This window comes from Hemiscyllium ocellatum, chromosome 2, assembly GCF_020745735.1.
Source record: "Hemiscyllium ocellatum isolate sHemOce1 chromosome 2, sHemOce1.pat.X.cur, whole genome shotgun sequence".
Taxonomy (NCBI): Eukaryota; Metazoa; Chordata; class Chondrichthyes; order Orectolobiformes; family Hemiscylliidae; genus Hemiscyllium; species Hemiscyllium ocellatum.
Window position 1 is genome coordinate 61,497,551 of NC_083402.1, and position 23,631 is coordinate 61,521,181.

The following is a 23,631-nucleotide window of genomic DNA, read 5'->3' on the forward strand; positions in this document are numbered from 1 at the left end:
ACTAAGGGACAACGTTTTCACAAAGAGGATGGTTCGTGTGTGAAATGTGCTGCTAGAGGAAGTGGTGGAGGCTGGTACAATTACACCATTTAAAAGGCATCTGGATGGGTATATGAATAGGAAGGGATTAGAGGGATATGGGCCAGGTGCTGAAAAATGGAACTAGATTAGGTTAGGATATCTGGTTGGCATGGATGAGTTGGACCGAAGAGTCTGTTTCCCTGCAGTACATCTGACTCTCCTAAATCAAATCCAACTGAGGGGCAATCACAACTGTAATCCCTTTTGAATTTGCCTTTAAATTTAACCAGGACTGCTGAAATACACGTTTTTCCTGTCTGGAAGCATTTTGTGAAATCTCACTTCAGTTTTTAGAGCGAATTCTTAGTGAATCAGCAATCCCCCTGAAGGTTGATGTAGGATAGTGAAAATCCAGGCAGATTCAGTGCAGCATGAAACTGGTATAGAACAGAGTTTTCTAAACAAAAATAAATCTTCAGTCTGTACCTAACCATACTGAAGTTGGCCAGGAGCTATTTAATATCAGTTTCAGATGGGTAAAGATCTTTGATCCATTCAATCCATCTGTCTTGAGTAATTTGCTTGGTGTGTTGCAAATAATCTTTGATCTCAAGTGTTGATAACAAACTATCTCTTTGGAGATCATTAATGTTTCTTATTCTGCCATTCATGCTGATAATCTTTCATATGCTCCCTCCCTGTTAGTAAAATAATTGTTCCTCTGCATTTTTTTTTGATTGGTTTTAATTTCTGAGCTACTATTGCAAATGATTCCTCCAGAAATCTATCAATTACTTCTCAGAAACAGCAGTCTGACATGCATTATTTTGTCTTTATAGAAGATCCTGACAGTAAGTTGGAGTCAATACAATCATCTGGAGGAATTTTGGGGAGGCTTAGGGGTAAGGCATTTGTAAAATGAAGGCAGAATTATTGTTCAGAATTTATCCTGTCTGTGATATTCAAAAATCACAATTTAATCCATTAAGCTATGACAACACTTAATTTGGGCAAATTAAAAATCATTTATTGCTAAGACAATTAAATGTACACATTCCAATGCTTAATTGCACTATGACAATTTATTTGATACTGAAACGATTCTGACTTTAAATAATCAACAAAGGATTACAGACCAATGACATTGTTTTAAGGAATGTTGGACATACAAAACGATTTTCAGATCAATTGTCTATTTTGCATAGAATGAGAAAATCATAATGCATTTACTTTGACAGGGAAAAGCAGCCGAGGACTAAACTTGGGGAACTTCTTTGCAAGCCACAGAGGTTACAGTCGAAAAGGCTTTGACAGATTAAGTACGGAAGGAAGTGATCAAGAAAAAGATGATGAGGAAGGCACTGACTCAGAAACAGAAGAATATTCAGCACCACCAATTGCAGCAACCACCTCATCCTCCTGAAATATGCTAATACCAATTTGCTCTGATAATGATGACAATATATTGAGTTCCCATTTTGTTTCCTTACAAGCAGATGTATTCAGGATGTGTATTTGATAGTAACTGTACTCATCTGTTTTGGTTATATGACATGTACATTTTATTTATTTGTGGAGTTTCATATCATGCTTTTGCTACCATATCTAAACAATCATGTTGATCTTATTGTTGGGACCAATTATTATCTGAATGCTAAAGCAAATTGTACTGCTTTGGGCCATAAAGAATATTTTTAATTGTTACTGCCTTACCTTGCTGGAACTATAAACCTGTGTTGGTGAGTCAGTCACTTCTTTGCTTCAGCTGTAGCACTTGGCTACTGTCCTGTCTGGCACTTTAGTTTGATAATTCCAGTGTGTAAGTAACATTGTGCCTTCTCTATCAAGCATCCTTCGTCTGCAGTCCAATAATGTTACAAAGCAAAGTAAGGCTGCTCCTTTTTGTCTTAGTTTCTCTCTAAAACACTCAAACCTGGTTATTAAACAGCAAATTGTACATACAGAGAAAAGGATTCTGTATTTACAGTGAAAATCATTTTTGATGTATTCAAAGTAAATGTTGAAGACTTAAATTTTGGGGATATTGCAAATTGTTATATGGTTAGAACAATATTTTCGGTCGCTGAATGTAATTTGTGTAATAAAGTGTTCGCAAGCATTATTCATTTATAAGGCATCATTCATGTGGGCCTCAGGTAATTTCTAGGTTAGAGCTAGTTTTATGTTTATGTACAGGGTTGGAGCATTATTGGCAAAGCAAGTGTTTAACCTATTTCTAATTGCCTTTGAAAGAACTACCTTTTTGAATATAATGAATAGCTTGTTAGGGAGACAGATAAAAGTCAACTACATTGCTTTGGATCTAGAGTCACAAATAAACTAGGCCAGATAAGTGTTCCCTGAAAGACATTATTAGAAAAAAATCCAGCTATTTCAGCAATCTGGTAATTTCATAGTCACTTTACTGATGCAAGTATTTTATTGGAACTTAATTAATTGAAAGAAAATTCCCCACCTGTCTTAGTGGAATTTGCATTCAGGCCTCTGGATTCCTCAAGACAGCTATGACCAGCATACACACAGGAAAATTTGTAAAAGCTTTTGAGAAGATTGTAATCCACTTTGGTAGAGACCAGCATTTCATGTTAGAAAGGATCAACAAGATGCACAAATTATTAGGAGGAGCAAATAACACTTGAAAGTCTGGAAAAAAGGCACATTTGTTGAAACATTTTGCCTTGCACTCATCAGGACAATCTGCAAGAATACCAATTCAAGAGCCCTTATTGTGCTAATTGGCAGTTAACTGTACCAGGCTTGTTTAAATTTTAAACCAGGCAGATGGTGCATTGCTCTGGAAAATAAACAGGTGAATCATTCACCTATTTTGTTGAGATGAAACCGGAACAGTGCGTGTACATATTCTGTGTCTGCAAAGAACAGGGCATTGAGAGGGGGACTGACAATCCTAAATTGAATTGTTCATCAGGATTATCCTTGCATATTCAGGAATATCCAACAAATGTTGTCAAAATGCATATTCACATCTAATGTTGGACACTTTGCTTGTAAGTCTGCAAACATGGGCTTTGGGTTAAGTCAGTACATTGCTTATCATAAACAGAAGGACATGCTGCTTGAGTCAACCTTACCACTCTTTCAGTGCTGCTATGAGGCCAAGTGTGGAGGCTCTACTTCCCAAAAACTAGGAGATCATATCAAATGGCAGTTCACAACAAAGGTTGGCAGGCAAAGCTACAATGGAACAACAATGAGGAGATGGTTCGGGTACATGAGGGTTACATTTCTTCAAGGGTGAAAGATAGGGCAACTAAAGCCAGAGCTTGCTTGAAGAGAGATGAAGGTGAAGTAGAAATGGGGTAGCCATGACAGATGTAGGGCTGGTGCTATAAACAAGAGCCAGTTTTAACAGAGCTCTTTCATTTCTCTTCTAAACTTTCTAGCAGGGATGCAAAAAGAATAGAGGAAACTATCATTTAATAAAGTGGAATTCACAGGTGGCCTATCGGTAAAGGGAGGATTGGGACAGATTATGGGAGCAAAAAAAAAGGATCTACACAAAGAAACAGATAGCTTGCCAGTGATAACGCTGGGTATTTTGTGTTTGTCTTTAATGAGGAAGATTTATTGTCAGAGCTATTGTGAAACCAGAATAATTGAGCAATTCAGCTTAAAAATTGGTAGAGGAAATATTAGAATGGCTGGCTGTACTTAAGGCTGATTAGTCAGGAGGACAGAATGAAATCAATATAAAAATGGTAGGATAGAAATGGTAGAATGTGGCTAAATATTCCAGGCTTCATTAGATATGAAGGTGATGCAAGAGGACTGAAAATTCACAAAAAATTATACTGCAGTTCAAAAAGGTTTGTTCAGTTTATCTTTAGTAGGATAGCTTTCAGGGATGATAATTCATGGCAAAAATAACAATCACTTCAACTAATCTTGTTTAAATGAGTTTTTGATGAGGTAATAGCCTTCATAAGTATTGTGGTCGATGATAGACTTAGAAATGATGTTCGATAAAGTGCCACATAATTAACTTGACAGCAAAGTTGAATTCAATGGAATAAAAAGAAAGTGGCAGCATGGATACGAAGTTACTCAGTGTCAGGAAACCGTGTAATGGGGAACAGTTGATTTTTCAGGACTGGAGGAAACTACATAGTGGAACTAAATGTCAGTGTGAGCTGATGTGTGTTAATAACAGAAACTTTAATGAGTAGGGCATAATTTCAAAGTTTGCATTTGACAAACAGCTTGAGAGCATCGTGAACTGGACATAGGATTGTGGTATTTTAAGAGGACATAGGTTAGTGGAATAGGCAGATCTGCAGCAGGTGAACTTTAGTGCAGAGACGTAAAAAAGGGACGAAGAATGAGAACATTTAATGTAAAATAGAAAGAATAATTCTAAAGAAACAGATCTGTGGGGGTACACACTCTGAAGGTAGCAGGACCAGTTGAGAGCGTTCTCCAAAGGCAGTTGTCTGGGCTTTATAAATAGACATAAAATATAATGGCAAGAGAGATGTGATGAACATTTATAAGGCATTCGTGTGACCCCATTAAAATACTGGTCAGGATTTAGTGCTCAAAGCATAATTGTGGGAGTGATGTGTTCAGTGATGTGTCTCTACCTTCAGAAGTGAGAAAGCTAGATGGAATAAGCTGCAGTTAGATAGTTAGTTTGGTGAATCATTGGCCTTGATGCTGAAGTCCTAGCCCATCAGAAACTGCAGGCCCATCGAGACTGGCAGCATTTGGGTGTGATTAAATTGAAGATAGGATCTTCAATAATGGCTAGAAGACACACTATTTTATTTCATGTCTCATAGGATAGGAAGGTTGGAGACAAAGATAGGTGGCTTTCAGTCACCAAATCCTTGTTCCACATTGCTACCCCAGCTTAGGAAAAATGAAGACTCTGCAACCCATCAGGTAGATCACCCTGGTTTTCGAGTAAGGAAACCAGCTCCTTTTCTCGTCTGTTAAGGACTAGCTGATTTACTGGTGCTGAGTTTGAGATGGTTAACTCATTAGCTTTATAGCCACTCATGGGACATGGGCTGGCAGGTCAGATTTTGTTGCTCATTCATTGTTCTCCTTGAGAAAGTGGTGAACTGCCACCTTAAAGCGCTGCAGTCCATGTGCTATAGGTAGACCAACAATACGCTTAGGAAATGAATTCGAGGACTTTGATCCAGTGATAGTGATATATTTCCAAGTCATAATAGTGAGGGACTCTGTTGGTTACCTGCAGAGGGTGCTGCCCTTGTTCTTCAAGATGGAAGTGGTCATGGGTTTGGTGAATTTCTGCAGTGTATGGAAATAGTACACACTGCAGCTACTGAATGTTCATGTTGGAACGAGTGGATATGATGCCAGTCAAGCAATCTACTTTCTTCTGGCTGGAGACACACTTTTTGAGTGTTATTGAAGCTGCAGAGCTTAGATGTGATCCATTGGTTGTGGGATCAGTTAGTTTTTGCACAGATCTACCATGAACACAGTGAGCCAAATCTTCTGATAGGTTTAAACCATTCTGTGGACAGTCCAGAAACACACTATAACAATATCCAGTATGATTTGACATTTTTTGATTGTGCAGATAATAGGAGTTTCTAACATATGTCGCCTTTATTTGGCCCGCTAGAGGATTTTATTTGGAGTTCAAAGTATTAATCATACAATTTTCTTGAAACCTACACAAGACAAACACAATAACATGCAATTTACAGTTATCTTTGAAGTTTAGTGATTACATTGAATTGCAAAAAATTGCTACAGTTTTACATAGAGAAAGACGGGATTCTAATTCTGCAGGTGTAAAGATAAATTTAGGTCTGAGGAAGATTGGAATATGGACTAACCCCACAGTGAATTATGGTGCTAGGCAAGTGGACTTTTATTGAATAAAAACAGAAATTGCTAGAGAAACACAGCAGGTCTGTCAGCATCTGTGGTTAGAAAGTAGAGTTAATGTTTTTAGCCAGTGATGCTTACAGTCAAAGAGCTGTACAGAATGAAAACAGATCTTTGGTCCAACTCCATATGCTGACCAACCAGGGCAAGCTTACCAAATAATGCCTTCACTGTCCTGCTGACCTGTGACTCCACTTTCAGGGAACTATGAACCTGTGCTCCAAGGTCTGTTTGTTTGGCAACACACCCCAGGACCTTACCATTAAGTGCATAAGTATTACACTGATTTGTCCAACCAAAATGTAGCACCTCACATCTATCTAAAACTCCTATCTGTTCAAGGTCCACTGCGAGATATCTTCAAGGTTAGTTTAGAAAGAACATACATTTATGTAGTCCTTTAATCTGGATCCTGAAAGTGCTTTACAGTCACCAAAGCATTTTTGAAATGTAGCTAATAATTGTAAAAAATAATTTCAAATTTGTACAAAGCAGGATCCCAAAAATAAATGTGTTCATTTTTGTTTTAATTTACTTGTAAAATAAATGGGAACATCTCCTTTCATATGGCATAACTATCTTTTATGTCCACTTCTGAGGACAGCCAGGGTCTCAATTTGACGTTTGAACTAAAGATGCTCTTCTGACAGTATAGCACTCTTTCAGACATACTTTGAACTGTGGGCCTAGGTTAAGCACTGAAGTGAGGCTGAAATGGCTAACATTCAGACTTCAAGGCAAACATTATATCACTTAGTCTTAGACTTAGTAATAAAGCTCGCAACGCCCACACCTTAGGTATTGGGGATTATGAGTGAGCACAATAGATTGGAAGTTGAGATATCTGTCCTTATAAAGGCCATGTTGACCAGAAATTGCTTGGGGTGGTGATGGTAATCATTTGGATAAAGGCCAGAGATCTTGTGCACAAGCAGGATATGAAACTTGCAGCTGAATAGGACAGACACAACTGGGGGACATAGGCAACCTGTATAGTAAGGAATGCAAGCAAATGGAAGAAATATGTGGGGACATTTTGGAACTGAGTACACATTCCCGTGATAGAAATATGAAACAAAGAATGATTAGTTTGATTTTTGGGTATGGTTAGCTTCAATAATGCATGATGCATTATTAAAGCTAAGTAATTATGTCAGAGTGCCAACTCATCAATATCATAGGTCTTTTAATGCAGGAAGAAGCTTAATAATCTCAATAGTCAAAGTAAGCTAAGTGATCCTTTTGCTCAATTTTATATGTTGTGCTGTTTCATTGATTACCCTTGTGTTTTAAGTAACCTCCGCCTGGGGAGTGAAAAACATCAGCTGCTAGCTCCTGAGCATGAATACTCTTTCCTATTAGATTCTACCCTGAAAGACCAAAAAATGTTGGAGCAGAAGTTGACCATTCAGACGATTGAGTCTGCTCCACTATTCATTGATATCATAGCTCTTCAATTCCACTTTTCCCCCATCTTGAATTCCTTACTGGTTACTCAGGGACACGTGTTCAAGGTGTGGGTGGGGAGAAGTTTAAAAGAGATGTGCGAGGCAAGTTTTTCACATAAAGGGTGCACTGCCAGAGGAGGTAGGGAAGGCAGACATAATGACAGCATTCAAGGAGCACCTGGACAAATAGATGAATAGGAAGGGAATGGAGAGATACAGATCCTGTAAGTGAGGACAGTTTATTATGGAAGGGAAAAATGTGTTAGCACAGGTTTGGAGGGCCGAAGGATCTGTTTCTGAGCTGTACTGTTCTTTGCTCTATGAAGATGAGGACCTCCTTGTCTCCAGTTTGTTAAGCTCCAGAATTTGTGGAAATAGTGGAGGCTGAGTTCACGAATATATTCAAGGCTAAGCTAGACAGATTTTGATCTATAGGAAAACCAAAGGTGGTGAGATTGTACATAAAATTAAAGTGAAGGCTACAATCAGATCATCCATGATCATATTGAAATGGCAGAGCAGCATTGTCGGGCCAAATGGCCTCCTTCAACTCTTATTCCTTATGTTCTAAGGCGGACTTATATTGAATTTTTAAAAATATATTTGTTTGAATTTATTTTGGTCTTTTGACTCATAGATTCTTGTGACACAGGAATAGCAAGCTGAACGAAAACAGCCTATCACTGGTTTTGCAACACATTGAAATTAAAACATTCAATTACTATTAAAATTGCCAAATTGTTCTTAAGCAGACTTTATGAATTACAGGTCTTGGAAACCAAGTTTATAACTTAAACAAAAGTTAACCATTTTATTAATAATGTAACTTTGGCAGAACACAAATAAACAACAAAGTTAATATCTGCCTTTTATCAAAATCTCTACTCACACAGAAAGACAGCATTAAGGGATAAATTGAAAAGAATTGCACCTTCTCAGCGCAATTAATAGTTTCCAGCAATGGATACCTGTCCTTTATGAAATTCTTGGATAAAGACCTTACTTGAATTCTGAAGTGCCCCCCCCCTCCCCCACTTCTAGCAGCTTCCCCTGCCACCACAAGAAGTGGGGTGCACCCACACTACTCCCCTCACATCCGTCCAAGACCCCAAAGGATCTTTCCACATCCGACAGAAATTTACCTGTACTTACACACATCATCTACTATACCTGATGTGGTCTCCTCTATATCAGGGAGACAGGATGCTAACTTGTGGTTCATTTCAGAGAACATCCTTGGGTCACCCACAGCAACCAGCCTTACTTCCCCATGGCTAAACACCATCAACTCCCCAACAAGAACATGCAGGTCCTGGGCCTCCTCCCTCGCCAAACCCTAACCACCCGACGCTTGGAGGAAGAACACTTCATCTTCTGCCTTGGGAATCTGCAGCCACACAGGATCAATGTGGATTTCACCAGTTGAGGACACTTCCCCTCCTCCCACATTATTCCAGTCTCAAGCTTCCAACACAGCACCACCCTCTTGACCGGTCCATCTTCCTTCCCACCAATCCACTCCACCCTCCTCTCCAGCCTATCACTTTCACTCCCACCTTCATCCACCTAATACATTCCTAGCTCCTTCCACCCAGCCCCACCCACCCCCCTCCAATTTATCTCTCAGCTCCCCCCCCCACAAACTGCATTCCTGATGAAGAGCTTATGCCCAAAATGTCAATTCTCTCGCTCCTGACCTGCTGGGTATTTCCAGTACCACACTCTCGAAAAAGATTATCTCAGAATACTATGAGATCTTGATTAGATGGGCCAATGGCCTGAGAATTAGCAGCTGGAGTTCAGATAAATGGCGGGTGTTGCATTTTGGAAAGGCAAATCAGGGCAGGACTTATATAATTAATGGTTGGGCCTTGGGCTGTGTTGTCAAACAAAGGATCCTAGGGATGGAGCTACACAGTTATAGAATCATAGAGATGTACAGCACAGAAACTCATCCATGCCAACCAGATATCCCAACCCAATCTCGTCCCACATGCCATTACCTGGCCTATATCCTTCCAAACCCTTCCTATTCATATACCCATCTAGATGCCTTTTAAATGTTGCAATCATACTAGCCTCCACCATCTCCTCTGACAGTTCTTTGAATATCCCTCCAAATATTTCTTATTCATGTACTTGTCAAAATGTCTTTTAAATGTTGTAACTGTATTCACACTCACCATTTCCCCTGAAAGTTCATTCCAATAATGAGGCAGTCTGTGTAAAAAAAGACCCTCATGTCTTTTTTCAAATCTTACTTCTCTCATCATAAAAATATACCCCCTTGAAATCCCCACCTCTCAGGAAAAGGCACCTGCCGTTCACCTTATCTGTACCCCTCATTATTTCATAAACCTCTCTAAGGTCATCCTTCAATCTCCTATGCTACAGTGAAAGACGTCCCAACCTATCCAGCCTTTCCTTATAGCGCAAACTCTCCATTTCTGGTAACTTCCTTCTTTTGTTTTATAAAAATGCAATAGCTTGCACTTATCCAAATTAAACTTCATTTGCCACTCTTCAGCCCATTGACACAATTGATCAAGATCTCTTTGTAATCTTAGAAAACTTTCTTCACTATCCACAATACCATCAATCTTTATGACATCTGCAAAGTTACTAACCATGCTTTCTATATTGTCATTTAAACCATTTAGCCATGCGGCTGATGCAGCTACCACCCCCACGCTGATTGATGATGTCACTTCTGCCCTCATCATGGCCACTCCCACAGCCACTTCTGGCCCTCACATCATTGCTGATGCCATACGCTCAATGACTTCCGCCACCCCTACTGCTGTGTCTGCCTCCACTTCCGGTCCCACCAGTGCCACTCATCTGCATTCTGCTGACACGCCCCCCCCCCACAGACCCCACTGTCACTATCCCCACCCCCCAGAACCCTGAGGGGAACACTACCCTGCTCATGACTCCACCCCCATTCCCCCCACCATCACACCCACTCCAGGTACTGGCTCCAACCCCACTCCCAGCTCCACACCCACACCAGCTCCCAGCCCTGCCGAGTTTCCACCATCCCTCCACACCTCCACCTCACTGAGGCCGAACGATCAGTCCTCAGCAAAGGACTCACCTTCATCCCCCTCCGTCCTCGCATCAATGAATTTAATACACGCCGTGACGTCGAACAATTCTTCCATCGCCTTCGCCTCCGAGCTTACTTTCACAATCAGGATTCCTGCCCACCTTCTGAGGACCCCTTCGCCCACCTCCAACACACTGCATCCACCTGGACACCCCACGCTGGCCTATTACCTGCTCTCAACCTCTTCATTTCCAACTGCCGCCGGGACATTAACTGCCTCAACCTGTCTACCCCCCCTCCCCCACTCCAACCTCTCACCCTCACAATGCGCAGCCCTCCAATCCCTCTGCTCCAATCCCAACCTCACCATTAAGCCAGCGGATAAAGGGGGCGCAGTGGTAGTCCGGCGCACTGACCCTCTACACTGCTGAAGCTAAATGCCAACTCGAGGACACTTCTTCCTACTTCCCCCTCGACCATGACCCCACCCCCCATCGCCAAACCATCATCTCCCAGACCATACAGAACCTCATCACCTCAGGAGATCTCCCACTCACAGCTTCCAACCTCATAGTCCGGGAACCCTGCACTGCCCGGTTCTACCTCCTTCCCAAGATCCACAAGCCTGACCACCCTGGCCGACCCATTGTCTCAGCATGCTCCTGCCCCACTGAACTCATCTCTACCTACCTCGACACTGTCCTATCCCCCCTACTCCAGGAACTCCCCACATATGTTCAAGACACCACCCACACCCTCCACCTCCTCCAAGATTTCCGTTTCCCTGTCCCCCAATGCCTCATCTTCACCATGGATATCCAGTCCCTCTACACCACCATCTGCCATGACCAGGGCCTCCAAGCCCTCTGTTTTTTCCTCTCCAGACGTCCCCAACAGTACCCTTCCACCGACACTCTCATTCGTTTGGCCGAACTGGTCCTCACCCTTAACAATTTCTCCTTTGAATACTCCCACTTCCTCCAGACCAAAGGGGTAGCTGTGGGCACACGTATGGGCCCCAGCTATGCCTGTCTCTTTGTTGGCTACGTAGAACAGTTGATCTTCTGTAATTACAACGGCACCACTCCCCACCTCTTCCTCCGCTACATTGATGACTGCATCGGCGCCACCTTGTGCTCCCGCAAGGAGGTTGAGCAATTCATCAACTTCACCAACACATTCCACCCTGACCTTAAATTTACCTGGACCATCTCTGACACCTCCCTCCCCTTCCTGGACCTCTCCATCTCCATTAATGACGACCTACTTGACACTGACAGTTTTTACAAACCCACTGACCCCCACAGCTACCTGGATTACACCTCTTCCCATCCTATCTCTTGCAAAAATGCCAGCCCTTATTCCCAATTCCTCCGCATCCGGCGTATCTGCTCCCAGGAGGACCAGTTCCACCACAGAACACACCAGATGGCCTCCTTCTTTAGAGACCGCAATTTCCCTTCCCACGTGGTTAAAGATACCCTCCAACGCATCTCGTCCATATCCCGCCCTTCCGCCCTCAGACCACACCCCTCCAACTGTAACAAGGACAGAAAGCCCCTGGTGCTCACCTTCCACCCTACCAACCTTCGCATAAACCAAATCATCCGCCAACATTTCCGCCACCTCCAAACAGACCCCACCACCAGGGATATATTTACCTCCCCACCCCTTTCCGCCTTCCGCAAAGACCGTTCCCTCCGTGACTACCTGGTCAGGTCCACGCCCCCCTACGACCCACCCTCCCATCCTGGCACTTTCCCCTGCCACTGCAGGAATTGTAAAACCTGTGCCCACACCTCCTCCCTTAACACTATCCAAGGCCCTAAAGGAGCCTTCCACATCCATTAAAGTTTTACCTGCACATCCACCAATAACATTTATTGTATCCGTTGCTCCCGATGCGGTCTCCTCTACATTGGGGAGACTGGGCGCCTCCTAGCAGAGCGCTTTAGGGAACATCTCTGAGACACCCGCACCAATCAACCACACCACCCCATGGCCCAACATTTCAACTCCCTCTCCCACTCTGCCGAGGACATGGAGGTCCTGGGCCTCCTTCACCACCGCTCCCTCACCACCAGACACCTGGAGGAAGAACGCCTCATCTTCAGCCTCGGAACACTTCAACCCCAGGGCATCAATGTGGACTTCAACAGCTTCCTCATTTCCCCTTCCCCCACCTCATCCTAGTTTCAAACTTCCAGCTCAGCACTGTCCCCATGACTTGTCCAGACTTGTCCAACCTGCCTACCTCCTTTTCCACCTATCCACTCCACCCTCCCCTGCCTGACCTATCACCTTCATCTCCTCCCCCACTCACCCATTGTACTCTATGCTACTCTCTTACCCTCCCCCACCCTCCCCCACCCTCCCTTAGCTTATCTCTCCACGCTTCAGGCTCACTGCCTTTATTCCTGATGAAGGGCTTTTGCCTGAAACATCGATTTCGCTGCTCGTTGGATGCTGCCTGAACTGCTGTGCTCTTCCAGCACCACTAATCCAGAATCTGGTTTCCGGCATCTGCAATCATTGTTTTTACCTCATTTATATAAATGACAAACCTTGTGACTGATCTCTGTGGTTCTCTTTTACTCTTTTCAATTGACATTCTTGGTAGTTGGCTGGTTAGCCCCGATCCTCTCCTGATTGATTAATTCAACAACCAACTGGCTGCCAGCCCTGAACACTGCTACAACTCAGTGTCAGTTAGCAGTTGTTGGTTTATTTACAGATGTCCTGTGTCAATAATTAAATTGCATTAGTTTTCAGGCTAGTTCACAACAGAACCAGCTCTCTTTCTTCTCTTCTCTTTTGATACAAGTTGCTGTTCAATGTTCAATTCTTAATTTTAACTCTCAGTTTCAAACTACAAAACTGGGAAAAAAAAAGAAAAGTGATTGTGTCCATATTATAAGCAACCATTTTGTTTGATATGTGGCCAAGTTTGCCATCTGCTGCACATCTCCATTATAGCAGGTAATTAAAAAAATTTGATAGCTGAAGTAAAAGTGTCCATAGACCCATTCTCTCATTTAAGAGAGAGGACTGGAGGTGATTTAAGGAGGTGAGCACCACCATATCTCAGGCAATGAGCAAGTTTGAGAAGATGGGACCATCATGCCTTTTGAGTTTGTTTTTGGATACTGAGCAAAAGCTGTTGTATTTATTCTCAATTAATAAATGTATGCTTTGGGATTAATAGAATAATATTTTTACTGTGTTTAAACACTTTTGAATTCATTGCACATAGTTTGGTTTATTCAATTTTAAATTTTTTTGTTGATACACATGTGCATTTTTGTTAAAAGCAAAATCTGCAGCATTATGTGCTTATGTTTAACGAGACCATTTTGTTGAAACCAAATCAAAATATCCATCAAGCCTGGTTTCAGCCTGGCTTCTGACTTGTCCAGTAATAACATCAGCTGGGATCATAACAGGGGCGAGTAATCTTTGAGGCAAAGTTATGACCTTTAAGGAAATTCAGAAACTGGATCTTTAAAATCAAAGATTTATGAAGGAACCACACTCTTAATAAGATCTGGTCACCCTCAGAATCATTAACACAGAGTCATGGAGACGTACAGCATGTACCAACTCATCCATGCCGACCAGATATCCCAACCTAATCTAGTTCCATTTGGCAGCATCTGGCCCATATCCCTCTCAACCCTTCCTATTCATATACCCATCCAGATGCCTTTTAAATGCTGTAATTGTACCAGCCTTCACCACTCCCTCTGGCAGTTCATTCCAGACATGTACCACCCTCTGCTCAAAACGTTGCCCCTTACGTCTCTTTTATATCTTTCCCCTCTCACCCTAAACCTACGCCCTTTAGTTCTGGACTCCCCTGCTGAAAAATCTGCAGGATCTGACTGGTCCGCATCTGCTATTTGCTGTGCTCCATGAGCGTTTGACCCACAGTTTGTTTGTTAAATCACATTGATTCTGGACCTAAGTTCTGGGTAATGCAAGATGGAGGATAGGAAAAACTTCTGGCTGGAACAGCTGCTCCTTTTTTTGAGGTATTTTAGGTGTTGGAGGTGATTTCCTCAAATTCCAGGAGCAGCAATGACTATTTTATATGCTGCTGCATTGTTTTGGAACTTTGGAACAAAAAAGTCAAAACAACAGCAGTTTTAAAAGGGAGAAGAACAGACAAAGGAAGCACATGGTGAGGACAGTGCAGGAGAGGGGGGGGGGAGAGAGAGAGAGAGAGAGAGAGAGAGAGATCCTCTAACTGTTTTGTAGAGGAATAAAACAGTGCTATTTTCTGGGTCTGTAGATTGAAAGAAGCAAAAATAGTCCTTAGTAGAGTAATCTGCTCTTCTTGTCAGATGTGGGAGTTTAGGGAGAGTTACGGGTTACTGCAATAAATGCCGTTGGTTGCAAATCTTATCAGATCGAATGGATCGGTTGGAGAGGCAGGTAGAGGCAATGAGGAATTTACAAGAGCAAGGGGATGTGATGGATGGCAGTTTAGAAAGGGGGAAAGTCTCAGATACAGTCACATACATGGGTTAACTCCTGGAAAGGGAAGAGAGGTAGGCTGTTAGTGCAGGGGTCTTCTGTGGCTATCCCCATTTCAAACCAGTATGCTGTTTTGGAAAATGTAGGGGGTGATGGACACTCAGGGGTATGTAGCACAAACAACCAAGTTTCTGCTATGGAGACTGGCTCTAATGCAATGGGGATATATTGGGTTCCATGAGATCAATTGTGTTAGGGGGTTCTCTAGTCTGAGGTACAGACAGACATTTCTGTGGCCAGCAGCGAAAAATCAGAACGGTGTGTTGTCCCCCTGGTGCCAGGATCAAGCATGTCTCAGAGAGGGTGCAGAATGTTCTCAAGGGGGAGAGGGACCAGCAGGAGGTCATTGTCCACATTGGAACCAACGACATTGGAAGGGAAGAAGTTGAGATTCTGAAGGGAGATTACAGAGTTAGGCAGGAATTTAAAAAGGAGGTCCTCGAGAGTAGTAATATCTGGATTACTCCTGGTGCTACAAGCTAGTGAGGGCAAGATTAGGAGGATAAAACAGATGGATGCATGGCTGAGAAGCTGGTGTATGGGAGAAGGATTCATATTTTTGGAACATTGGAATCTCTTTTGGTAGAAGTGACCTGTACAAGAAGGATGGATTGCACCTAAATTGGAAGGGGACTAATATACTGGCAGGGAGATATGCTAGAGCTGCTCAGGAGGATTTAAACTAGTAAGGTAGGGGTGGGGGGGGAGACCAGGGAGATAGTGAGGAAAGATTTCAATCTGAGACTGGTACAGTTGAGAACAAAGGCAAGTCAAACAGCCAGAGCAGGCAGGGACAAAGCAGAGAACAAGGTGAGACTTATAAATTAAACTGCATTTATTTCAATGCAAGAGGCCGAACAGGGAAGGCAGACAAACTCAGGCCATGGTTAGGAACACGGGACTGGGATATCATAGTAATTACAGAAACATGGCTCAGGGATGGACAGGACTGGCAGCTTAATGTTCCAGGATACAAATGCTATAGGAAGGACAGAAAGGGAGGCAAGAGAGGAGGTGGAGTGGCATTTTTGATAAGGGATAGCCTACAGTGTGGAAACAGGCCCTTCAGCCCAACAAGTCCACACCAACTCTCCAAAGAGTAACCCATCCAGACCCATTCCCCTACACTTACCCCTGACTAATCAACCTAACACTATGGGCAATTTAGCATGGCCAATTCACCTAACCTGCACATCTTTGGACTGTGGGAGGAAACCGGAACACCCGGAGGAAACCCATGGAGACACGAGGAGAACATGCAAACTCCACACAGACAGTTGCCTGAGGCACGAATTGAACCCAGATCCCTGGCGCTGTGAGGCAGCAGTGCTAACCACTGAGTCACCGTGCCGACCATAATTCTATTAGGGAGGATATTCCCGGAAATACATCTAGGGAAGTTATTTGGGTGGAACTGAGAAATAAGAAAGGAATGATCACCTTATTGGGATTGTATTATAGACCCCCTAATAGTCAGAGGGAAATTGAGAAACAGATTTGTAAGGAGATCTCAGCTATCTGTAAGAATAACGGGGTGGTTATGGTAGGGGATTTTAACTTTCCAAACATAGACTGGGACTGGCATAGTGTTAAAGGTTTAGATGGAGAGGAATTTGTTAAGCGTGTACAAGAACATTTTCTGATTCAGTATGTGGATGTACCGAGTAGAGAAGGTACAAAAGTTGGGAAATAAGGCAGAGCAGGTCACTGAGGTGTCAGTGGGGAGCATTTTGGGCTCAGCGACCATAATTCTATTAGTTTTAAAATAGTGATGCAAAAGGATAGACCAGGTCTAAAAGTTGAAGTTCTAAATTGGAGGAAGGCCAATTTTGATAGTATTAGGCAAGAACTTTCAAAAGCTGATTGGGCACAGATGTTCGCAGGTAAAGGGATGGTTGGAAAATGGGAAGCCTTCAGAAATGAGATAACGAGAGTCCAGAGATAGTATATTCCTGTCAGGGTGAAAGGAAAGGCTGGTAGGTATAGGGAATGCTGGATGATTAAACAAATTGAGAGTTTGGTTAAGAAAAAGAAGGAAGCATATGTCAGGTATAGACAGGACAGATCGAGTGAATCTTTATAGGTTTATAAAGGCAGTAGAAGTATACTTAAGAGGGAAATCAGGAGGGCAAAAAGGGGACATGAGATAGTTTTGGCAAATAGAGTTAAGGAGAATCCAAAGGGTTTTTACGAATACATTAAGGACAAAGGGGTAACTAGGGAGATAATAGGACCCCTCGAAAATCAGCAAGGCAGCCTTTCTGTGGAGTTGCAGGAGATGGGGGAGACACTAAACGAGTATTTTGCATCAGTATTTACTGTGGAAAAGGACATAAAAGATATAGAATATAGGGAAATAGATGATGACATCTTGAAAAATTTCCATATTACAGAGGAGGAAGTGCTGGATGTCTTGAAACGCATAAAAGGTGATAGATCCCCAGCACCTGATCAGGTGTACCCTAGGGGTCTGTGGGAAGCTAGGGAAGTGATTATGGGGCCTCTTACTGAGATATTTGTATGATCGATAGTCACAGGTGAGGTGCCGGAAGACTGGAGGTTGACTAATGTGGTGCCAATGTGGTAAGGACAAGCCAGGGAACTATAGACCAATGAGCCTGACATCAGTGGTGGGCAAGTTGTTGGAGGGAATTCTGAGGGACAGGATGTACATGTATTTGGAAAGGCAAGGACTGATTAGGAATTGTCACCATGGCTTTATGCATGGGAAATCATGTCTCACAAACTTGATTGAATTTTTTGAGGAAGTAATAGAGGATTGATGAGGGCAGAGCGGTAGATGTGATCCATATCGACTTCGGTAAGGCATTTGACAAGATTCCCCATGGAAACTGGTGAGCAAGGTTAGATCTCATGGAATACAAGGAGAACTCACCATTTGGATACAGAACTGGCTCAAAGGTAGAAGACAGAGGGTAGTGGTGGAGGGTTATTTTCCAGACTGGAGACCTGTGATCAGTGGAGTGCCACAAGGATCGGTGCTGGGTCCTCTACTTTTCATCATTTATATAAATGATATTGATGTGAGCATAAGAGTTGGAGTTAGTAAGTTTGCAGATGACACCAACATTGGATGTGTAGTGAACAGCGAAGTTGATTACCTCAGATTACAACAGGATCTTGATCAGATGGGCCAATGGGCTGTGAAGTCGCAGATGAAATTTCATTTAGATAAATGTGAGGTGCTGCATTTTGAGAAAGCAAATCTTATCAAGATTTATACACTTAATGGTAAGGTCCTAGGGAGTGTTGCTGAACAAAGAGACCTTGGAGTGCAGGTTCATAGCTCCTTAAAAGTGGAGTCACAGGTAGATAGGATAGTGAAGGCGGCATTTAGTATGCTTTCCTTTATTGGTCTGAGTATTGAGTACAGGAGTTGGGAGGTCATGTTGTGGCTGTACAGGGCATTGGTTAGGCCACTGTTGGGATATTGCGTGCAATTCTGGTCTCCTTCCTATCGGAAAGAAGTTGTGAAACTTGAAAGAGTTCAGATAAGATTTACAAGGATATTGCCAGGGTTGGAGGATTTGAGCTATAGGGAGAGCTTGAATAGGCTAGGGCAGTTTTCCCTGGAGCATTGGAGGCTGAGGGGTGACCTTACAGAGGTTTATATAACCATGAGGGGCATGGATAGGATAAATAGACAAAGTTTTTTCCCTGGCGTCGGGGAGTCCAGAACTAGGGGACATTGATTTAGGGTGAGAGGGGAAGGATATAAGAGAGACTAAGGAGCAACTTTTTCACTTAGAGGGTGGTACATGTGTGGAATTAACTGCCAGAGGAAGTGGTGGAGGCTGGTACAAATGCAACATTCAAAAGGCATCTGGATGGGTATATGAATAGGAAGGATTTAGAGGGATGTGAACCAAGTGCTGGCAAGTGGGACCTGACTGGGTTGGGATATCTGGTCGGCGTGGCCAGGTTGGATGGAAGGGTCTGTTTCCATGCTGTACATCTCTATGACTCTATGACTGTATGAGTAGAACATTCTCTTAGGAAGTACCTGGGATTTCAAATATTGCCTGCTTTAAACAAAAATTGTATGGTTCCTAAGTAGATCAGGTACTGTCTAGGAACATAACTGAAATTCAGAGTATTAAATTGTACACTGAACGGCAGGAAACATGTTGGAGAATGTTTCAAATTCAAGGCCTGATTAACTGAAGACATTGTGCCTGATTTCAAAGAACAATATTATTACCTAAGGCGAAATCCCACGGCTTTATTCTTGAGTGTTTTGAAAAAAAGTAGCAAAGGTACCTGCATTATCTAATTATTTAGATTAGAGTAAAAACTGGGTTAAAACTGTGAACAAATGTCACATAACCAGGGATCATAATGCTGGATGTCCCGTCATCAGACCTTCACAGTCAGACCTTCAGGAATACTGTAACCAGACAGGCAACCTTTGTAGTCAGAAACAGATGGCTCTGGTCAAATGTCTGGCAGCGCAGGAGCCTCTGGAGTGACACAACTGATTGACCCCGACCCCAAATAGTCAGTCAATGAGTACACTGCATTTTCTTCTACCCAGAATTGATAATTCGACAGTTAGACTCCAAGTCCTCAGGAGGTATTAAGAAGAATTGTTTCAAATGAAAAGCAGAATCACTTTATTGACTATTATATTCTCATTCATTATATACTATAGCAATGTTTTAAATTCTCAGAAAATAAGAGAGTACACATCCTTTTCCTGACACTTTAAAAGCTTTCGACAATTATTTTAAGACTCAACAGATTTCTTGAAAGGGCAAGGATTAACATAATCTTCCAGGAGAATCCATTGTCAATTTTACTAATGATCTTTACAAACGTGAGGATATGGAATCTAGCAATGAGAATAGAAAAGAGAGTGAATTGTTGCCAGAATTGTCTTTGTTCAATCTATTCCAGTCCAAAGAAGATCCAACTTTGTAGAAAGGAATTCAAGTTATACTGAAGGCCAGAAAAATCCCAGTCAAATTCTGAAAAGTGAAGAACACTCTAAGCAGATACATGAAAAATAAACGCAAAGAACTGGTGAACCAAGCAGGGCGAGGTACTGCTGCCTCACAGGCTCAAGGACCTGGGTTTGATTCCACCCTTGAGCAACTGTCTCTGGAGTTTGCACATTCTCACCGTATCTGCGTGGGCTTCTTCCAGGTGATCTGGTTTCCTGCCACAGTCCAAAGATGTGCAGGGTAGATGGATTAGGCATGGTAAATTTCCCAAAGTATCCAGGGATGTGCAGGCTATGTGGATTAGCCATGGCAAATGCAGGGTTATAGGGATGGGGTAGCTCTCGGTGAGAAGATCTTTGGAGGGTTGATGTGGACTCAATGGGCTGAAAGGCCTACCTCCACTCTGCTGGGATTCGATGTAGAATTGTAAATAGTTATGCTTTAAACTGGCTAACCAATTCCAAGATAAAATAGAATTAATGTCTAAAGCATTGCTAATCAGCATTTCTACCTGGATACAAGGATACATGTGTTTCACATTGCCACAGAGATGGGTTTTCACATGCAGAACATGCAGACGAAGCTATTGTAGGATTGGATTACAGGGTCACATAAGAGATATCCCTGAACTGCATAGACATTCTAGTCTTCCAGGATCTGGAAAAGGGGGTAGATAGACGGGGCAAGTCACAGGGGGAAGAATGGAGATGTATTGACAGAATCATCGATAGTCACAGGTGAGATGCCGGAAGACTGGAGGTTGGAAAACGTGGTACCAATGTTTAAGAAGGATGGTAAAGACAAGTCATGGAACTATAGACCAGTGAGCCTGATGTTGGTGATGAGCAAGTTGTTGGAGGGAATCCTGAGGGACAGGATGTAAGTGTATTTGGAAAGGCAAGGACTGATTAGGGATAGTCAACATGACTTTGTGCATTGGAAATCATGTCTCACAAACTTAATTGAGTTTTTTGAAGAAGTAACAAAGAGGATTGCTGAAGGCAGAGCGGTAGATGTGATCTATATGGACTTCAGTAAGGCGTTCAACAAGGTTCCCCATGGGAAGATTGGTTAGCAAGGTTAGATCTCATGGAATACAGGGAGAACTAGCCATTTGGATACAGAACTGGCTCAAAGGTAGAAGACAGAGGGTGGTGGTGGAGGGTTGTTTTTCAGACTGGAGGGCTGTGACCAGTGGAGTACAAGGATCGGTGCTGGGTCCACTACTTTTTGTCATTTACATAAATTATTTGGATGTGAGCATAAGAGATAGAGTTAGTAAGTTTGCAGATGACACCAAAATTGGAGGTATAGTGGATAGCAAAGAAGGTTACTTCAGATTACAACAGGATCTTGATCAGATAGGCTAATGGGCCGAGAAATGGCAGATGGAGTTTAATTCAGATAAATGCGAGATGATGCATTTTGGGAAAGCAAATCTTAGCAGGTCTTATATGCTTAATGGTAAGGTCCTTGGGAGGGTTGCTGAACAAAGAGACCTTGGAATGCAGGTTCATAGCTCTTTGAAAGTGGAGTTGCAGGTAGATAGGATAGTGAAGGCGGCATTTAGTATGCTTTCCTTTATTGATCAGAGTATTGAGTACAGGAGTTGGGAGGTCATGTTGCGGCTGTACAGGACACTGGTTAGGTCACTGTTGGAATATTGCGTGCAATTCTGGTCTCCTTCCTATCGGAAAGATATTGTGAAACTTGAAAGTTTTCAAAAAAGATTTATAAGGATGTTGCCAGGGTTGGAGAATTTGAGCTATAGGGAGAGACTGAACAGACTAGGGCTGTTTTTCCAGGAGTTTCAGAGGTTGAGGGGTGACCTTATAGAGGTTTACAAAATCATGAGAGACATGGATAGGATAAATAGACAAAGTCTTTTCCCTGGGGTCGGGGAGTCCAGAACTAGAGGGCATAAGTTTAGGGTGAGAGGGGAAAGATATAAAAGAGACCTAAGGGGCATCCTTTTCACGCAGAGGGTGGTACGTGTATAGAATGTGCTGCCAGAGGAACTGGTAGAGGCTGGTACAATTGCAAAACTTAAAAAGGAACTTGGATTGGTATATGAATGGCAGGGTTTGGAGGGATATGGGCCTGGTGCTGGCAGGTGGGAGTAGATTGGGTTGGGATATCTGGTCGGCATGGACTGGTTGGACCGAAGGGTCTGTTTCCATGCTGTACATCTCTATGACTCTATGACTATAACTGAGTCTGTAACCGGCCAAAAATGGCATTGGTATTTCCAAAACAGGAGGAAACATTTGCTCATCCTGTATGAGACAAACAGCCTGATAATTAGGTATCAATAGGGTGTCATTTATGACTTAGGTAACTGCTATTTTGGTACAAAGGCAGAGGTTGAAACCTAGTTTAGGAGACTTAAATACTGTGTGAAAGATGACACACAGAAGGCTTTGGGTATGAAAGCGAAGTTGGAAGTGGGAGGGGTGGTTTGCAAGGAAAGCGTGATCATGAACGAGTACAGGCCTGATGGGTCAAACAGCTCCTTCTGTGCTGCAAATTCTATGATTCTATAATCACGCTGAAGTGTGAGTGGAAGCTTGCACTCAAACTGAAACAATCAAACTTATGAGAACTTAAAATGAGGCTGAAATATTCACTTAGCTTAAGCTAGAAGAAGAAAATTGGGGAAGGTAGTATGCAGTTTAAAAGTTACCAGGCTGGGAATGACGTGTGTGTGTGTGTGTGTGTGTGTGTGTGTGTGTGGAGTAAATTCCTGAGAACCAAATTTGGAATAGTCTGTCTATTTTTCTTTGTAATTATATTTGTTAACAATTTTTTTTAACTTTACAAACATATAAAATTGTTGAAAAATACAATGAATAACAAATATCAGTGTAATAAAAAGAGAAAAAAACACAAATTACAGTACAACTACTATCTGCTAACTACTAACCTACCCTATAATATAAAACAAACCCTAACACTCTACAAAGCAACACCAACAAATAAGTAAATAACTAATAGATAAAAAAAAGCAAAACAAAACAAAAAAAAAACACAAAATACAGAACAACTATGCCCGGCACAGAGCTTCTAAACAAAGGAACGGGAGTATTGTATAGATATCCGTATTAACTCAGAAGACTCCCTTCAGGGCCCAGGGCTTGACAAACCCAACCATCCTGGTTAAACAAACACCTTAGTTAAGATAACTGACAAATCTATATCCAAATAACTCAAGTAGGGCTGCCATGTCTTATAAAAATGGTCTGGTGTGTGGTGCACCATGTTTGTAAAAAAGTCCAAGGGAATGTGCTCCAGAATCAATTTCCGCCATCCCAGCAAGCCCGGCGGATTCTCAGATACCCAGTTCATCAGAATATTCTTCCGTGCACAGTACGCAAGAATATTAAATAGTTTCTTCCCATGCCCATCTAAAGATGATAAATTTAGTAGACCTAAGTGGAGAGATATTGGGTCTACTTTGACTTCAGTCTTCAATACCCTCCATATCTCTCCCGCCACAGCGCTCCAATAAACACGGGGCCTGTGGCATTTCCAGAAGCAATGGGTAAGAGTACCTACACTTGTTTTACATTTGGGGCACACTGAAGATGCCCCTTTTTTAATTTGCCAGACGGTATGGTGCCAGATGAGCCCTGTGCAGAACTTATAACTGTGTAGTGTATGTCCTATTACAGATTGAGATCTTTCGAGCATTCTCCCATATGTTCTC

At 42.4% G+C, this 23,631-nt stretch overlaps 1 protein-coding gene across 6 annotated transcripts in view; it reads left to right on the top strand.

Annotated features, from left to right (window-relative positions):
- Window positions 1–2,143, top strand: part of pam (peptidylglycine alpha-amidating monooxygenase) — a 214,185-nt gene extending 212,042 nt beyond the window's left edge. For 4 of the 6 annotated variants that reach the window (XM_060837028.1, XM_060837066.1, XM_060837036.1 and 1 more), the window contains 2 exons: window positions 861–923; window positions 1,260–2,143. In XM_060837028.1, the coding sequence (XP_060693011.1) occupies window positions 861–923; window positions 1,260–1,444 (248 nt within the window). In that variant the 3' untranslated portion in view covers window positions 1,445–2,143. The remainder of the gene's footprint in view (window positions 1–860; window positions 924–1,259) is intronic. The other 2 variants (XM_060837056.1, XM_060837075.1) reach the window with 1 other exon arrangement.
- Window positions 2,144–23,631: the final 21,488 nt, after the last annotated feature.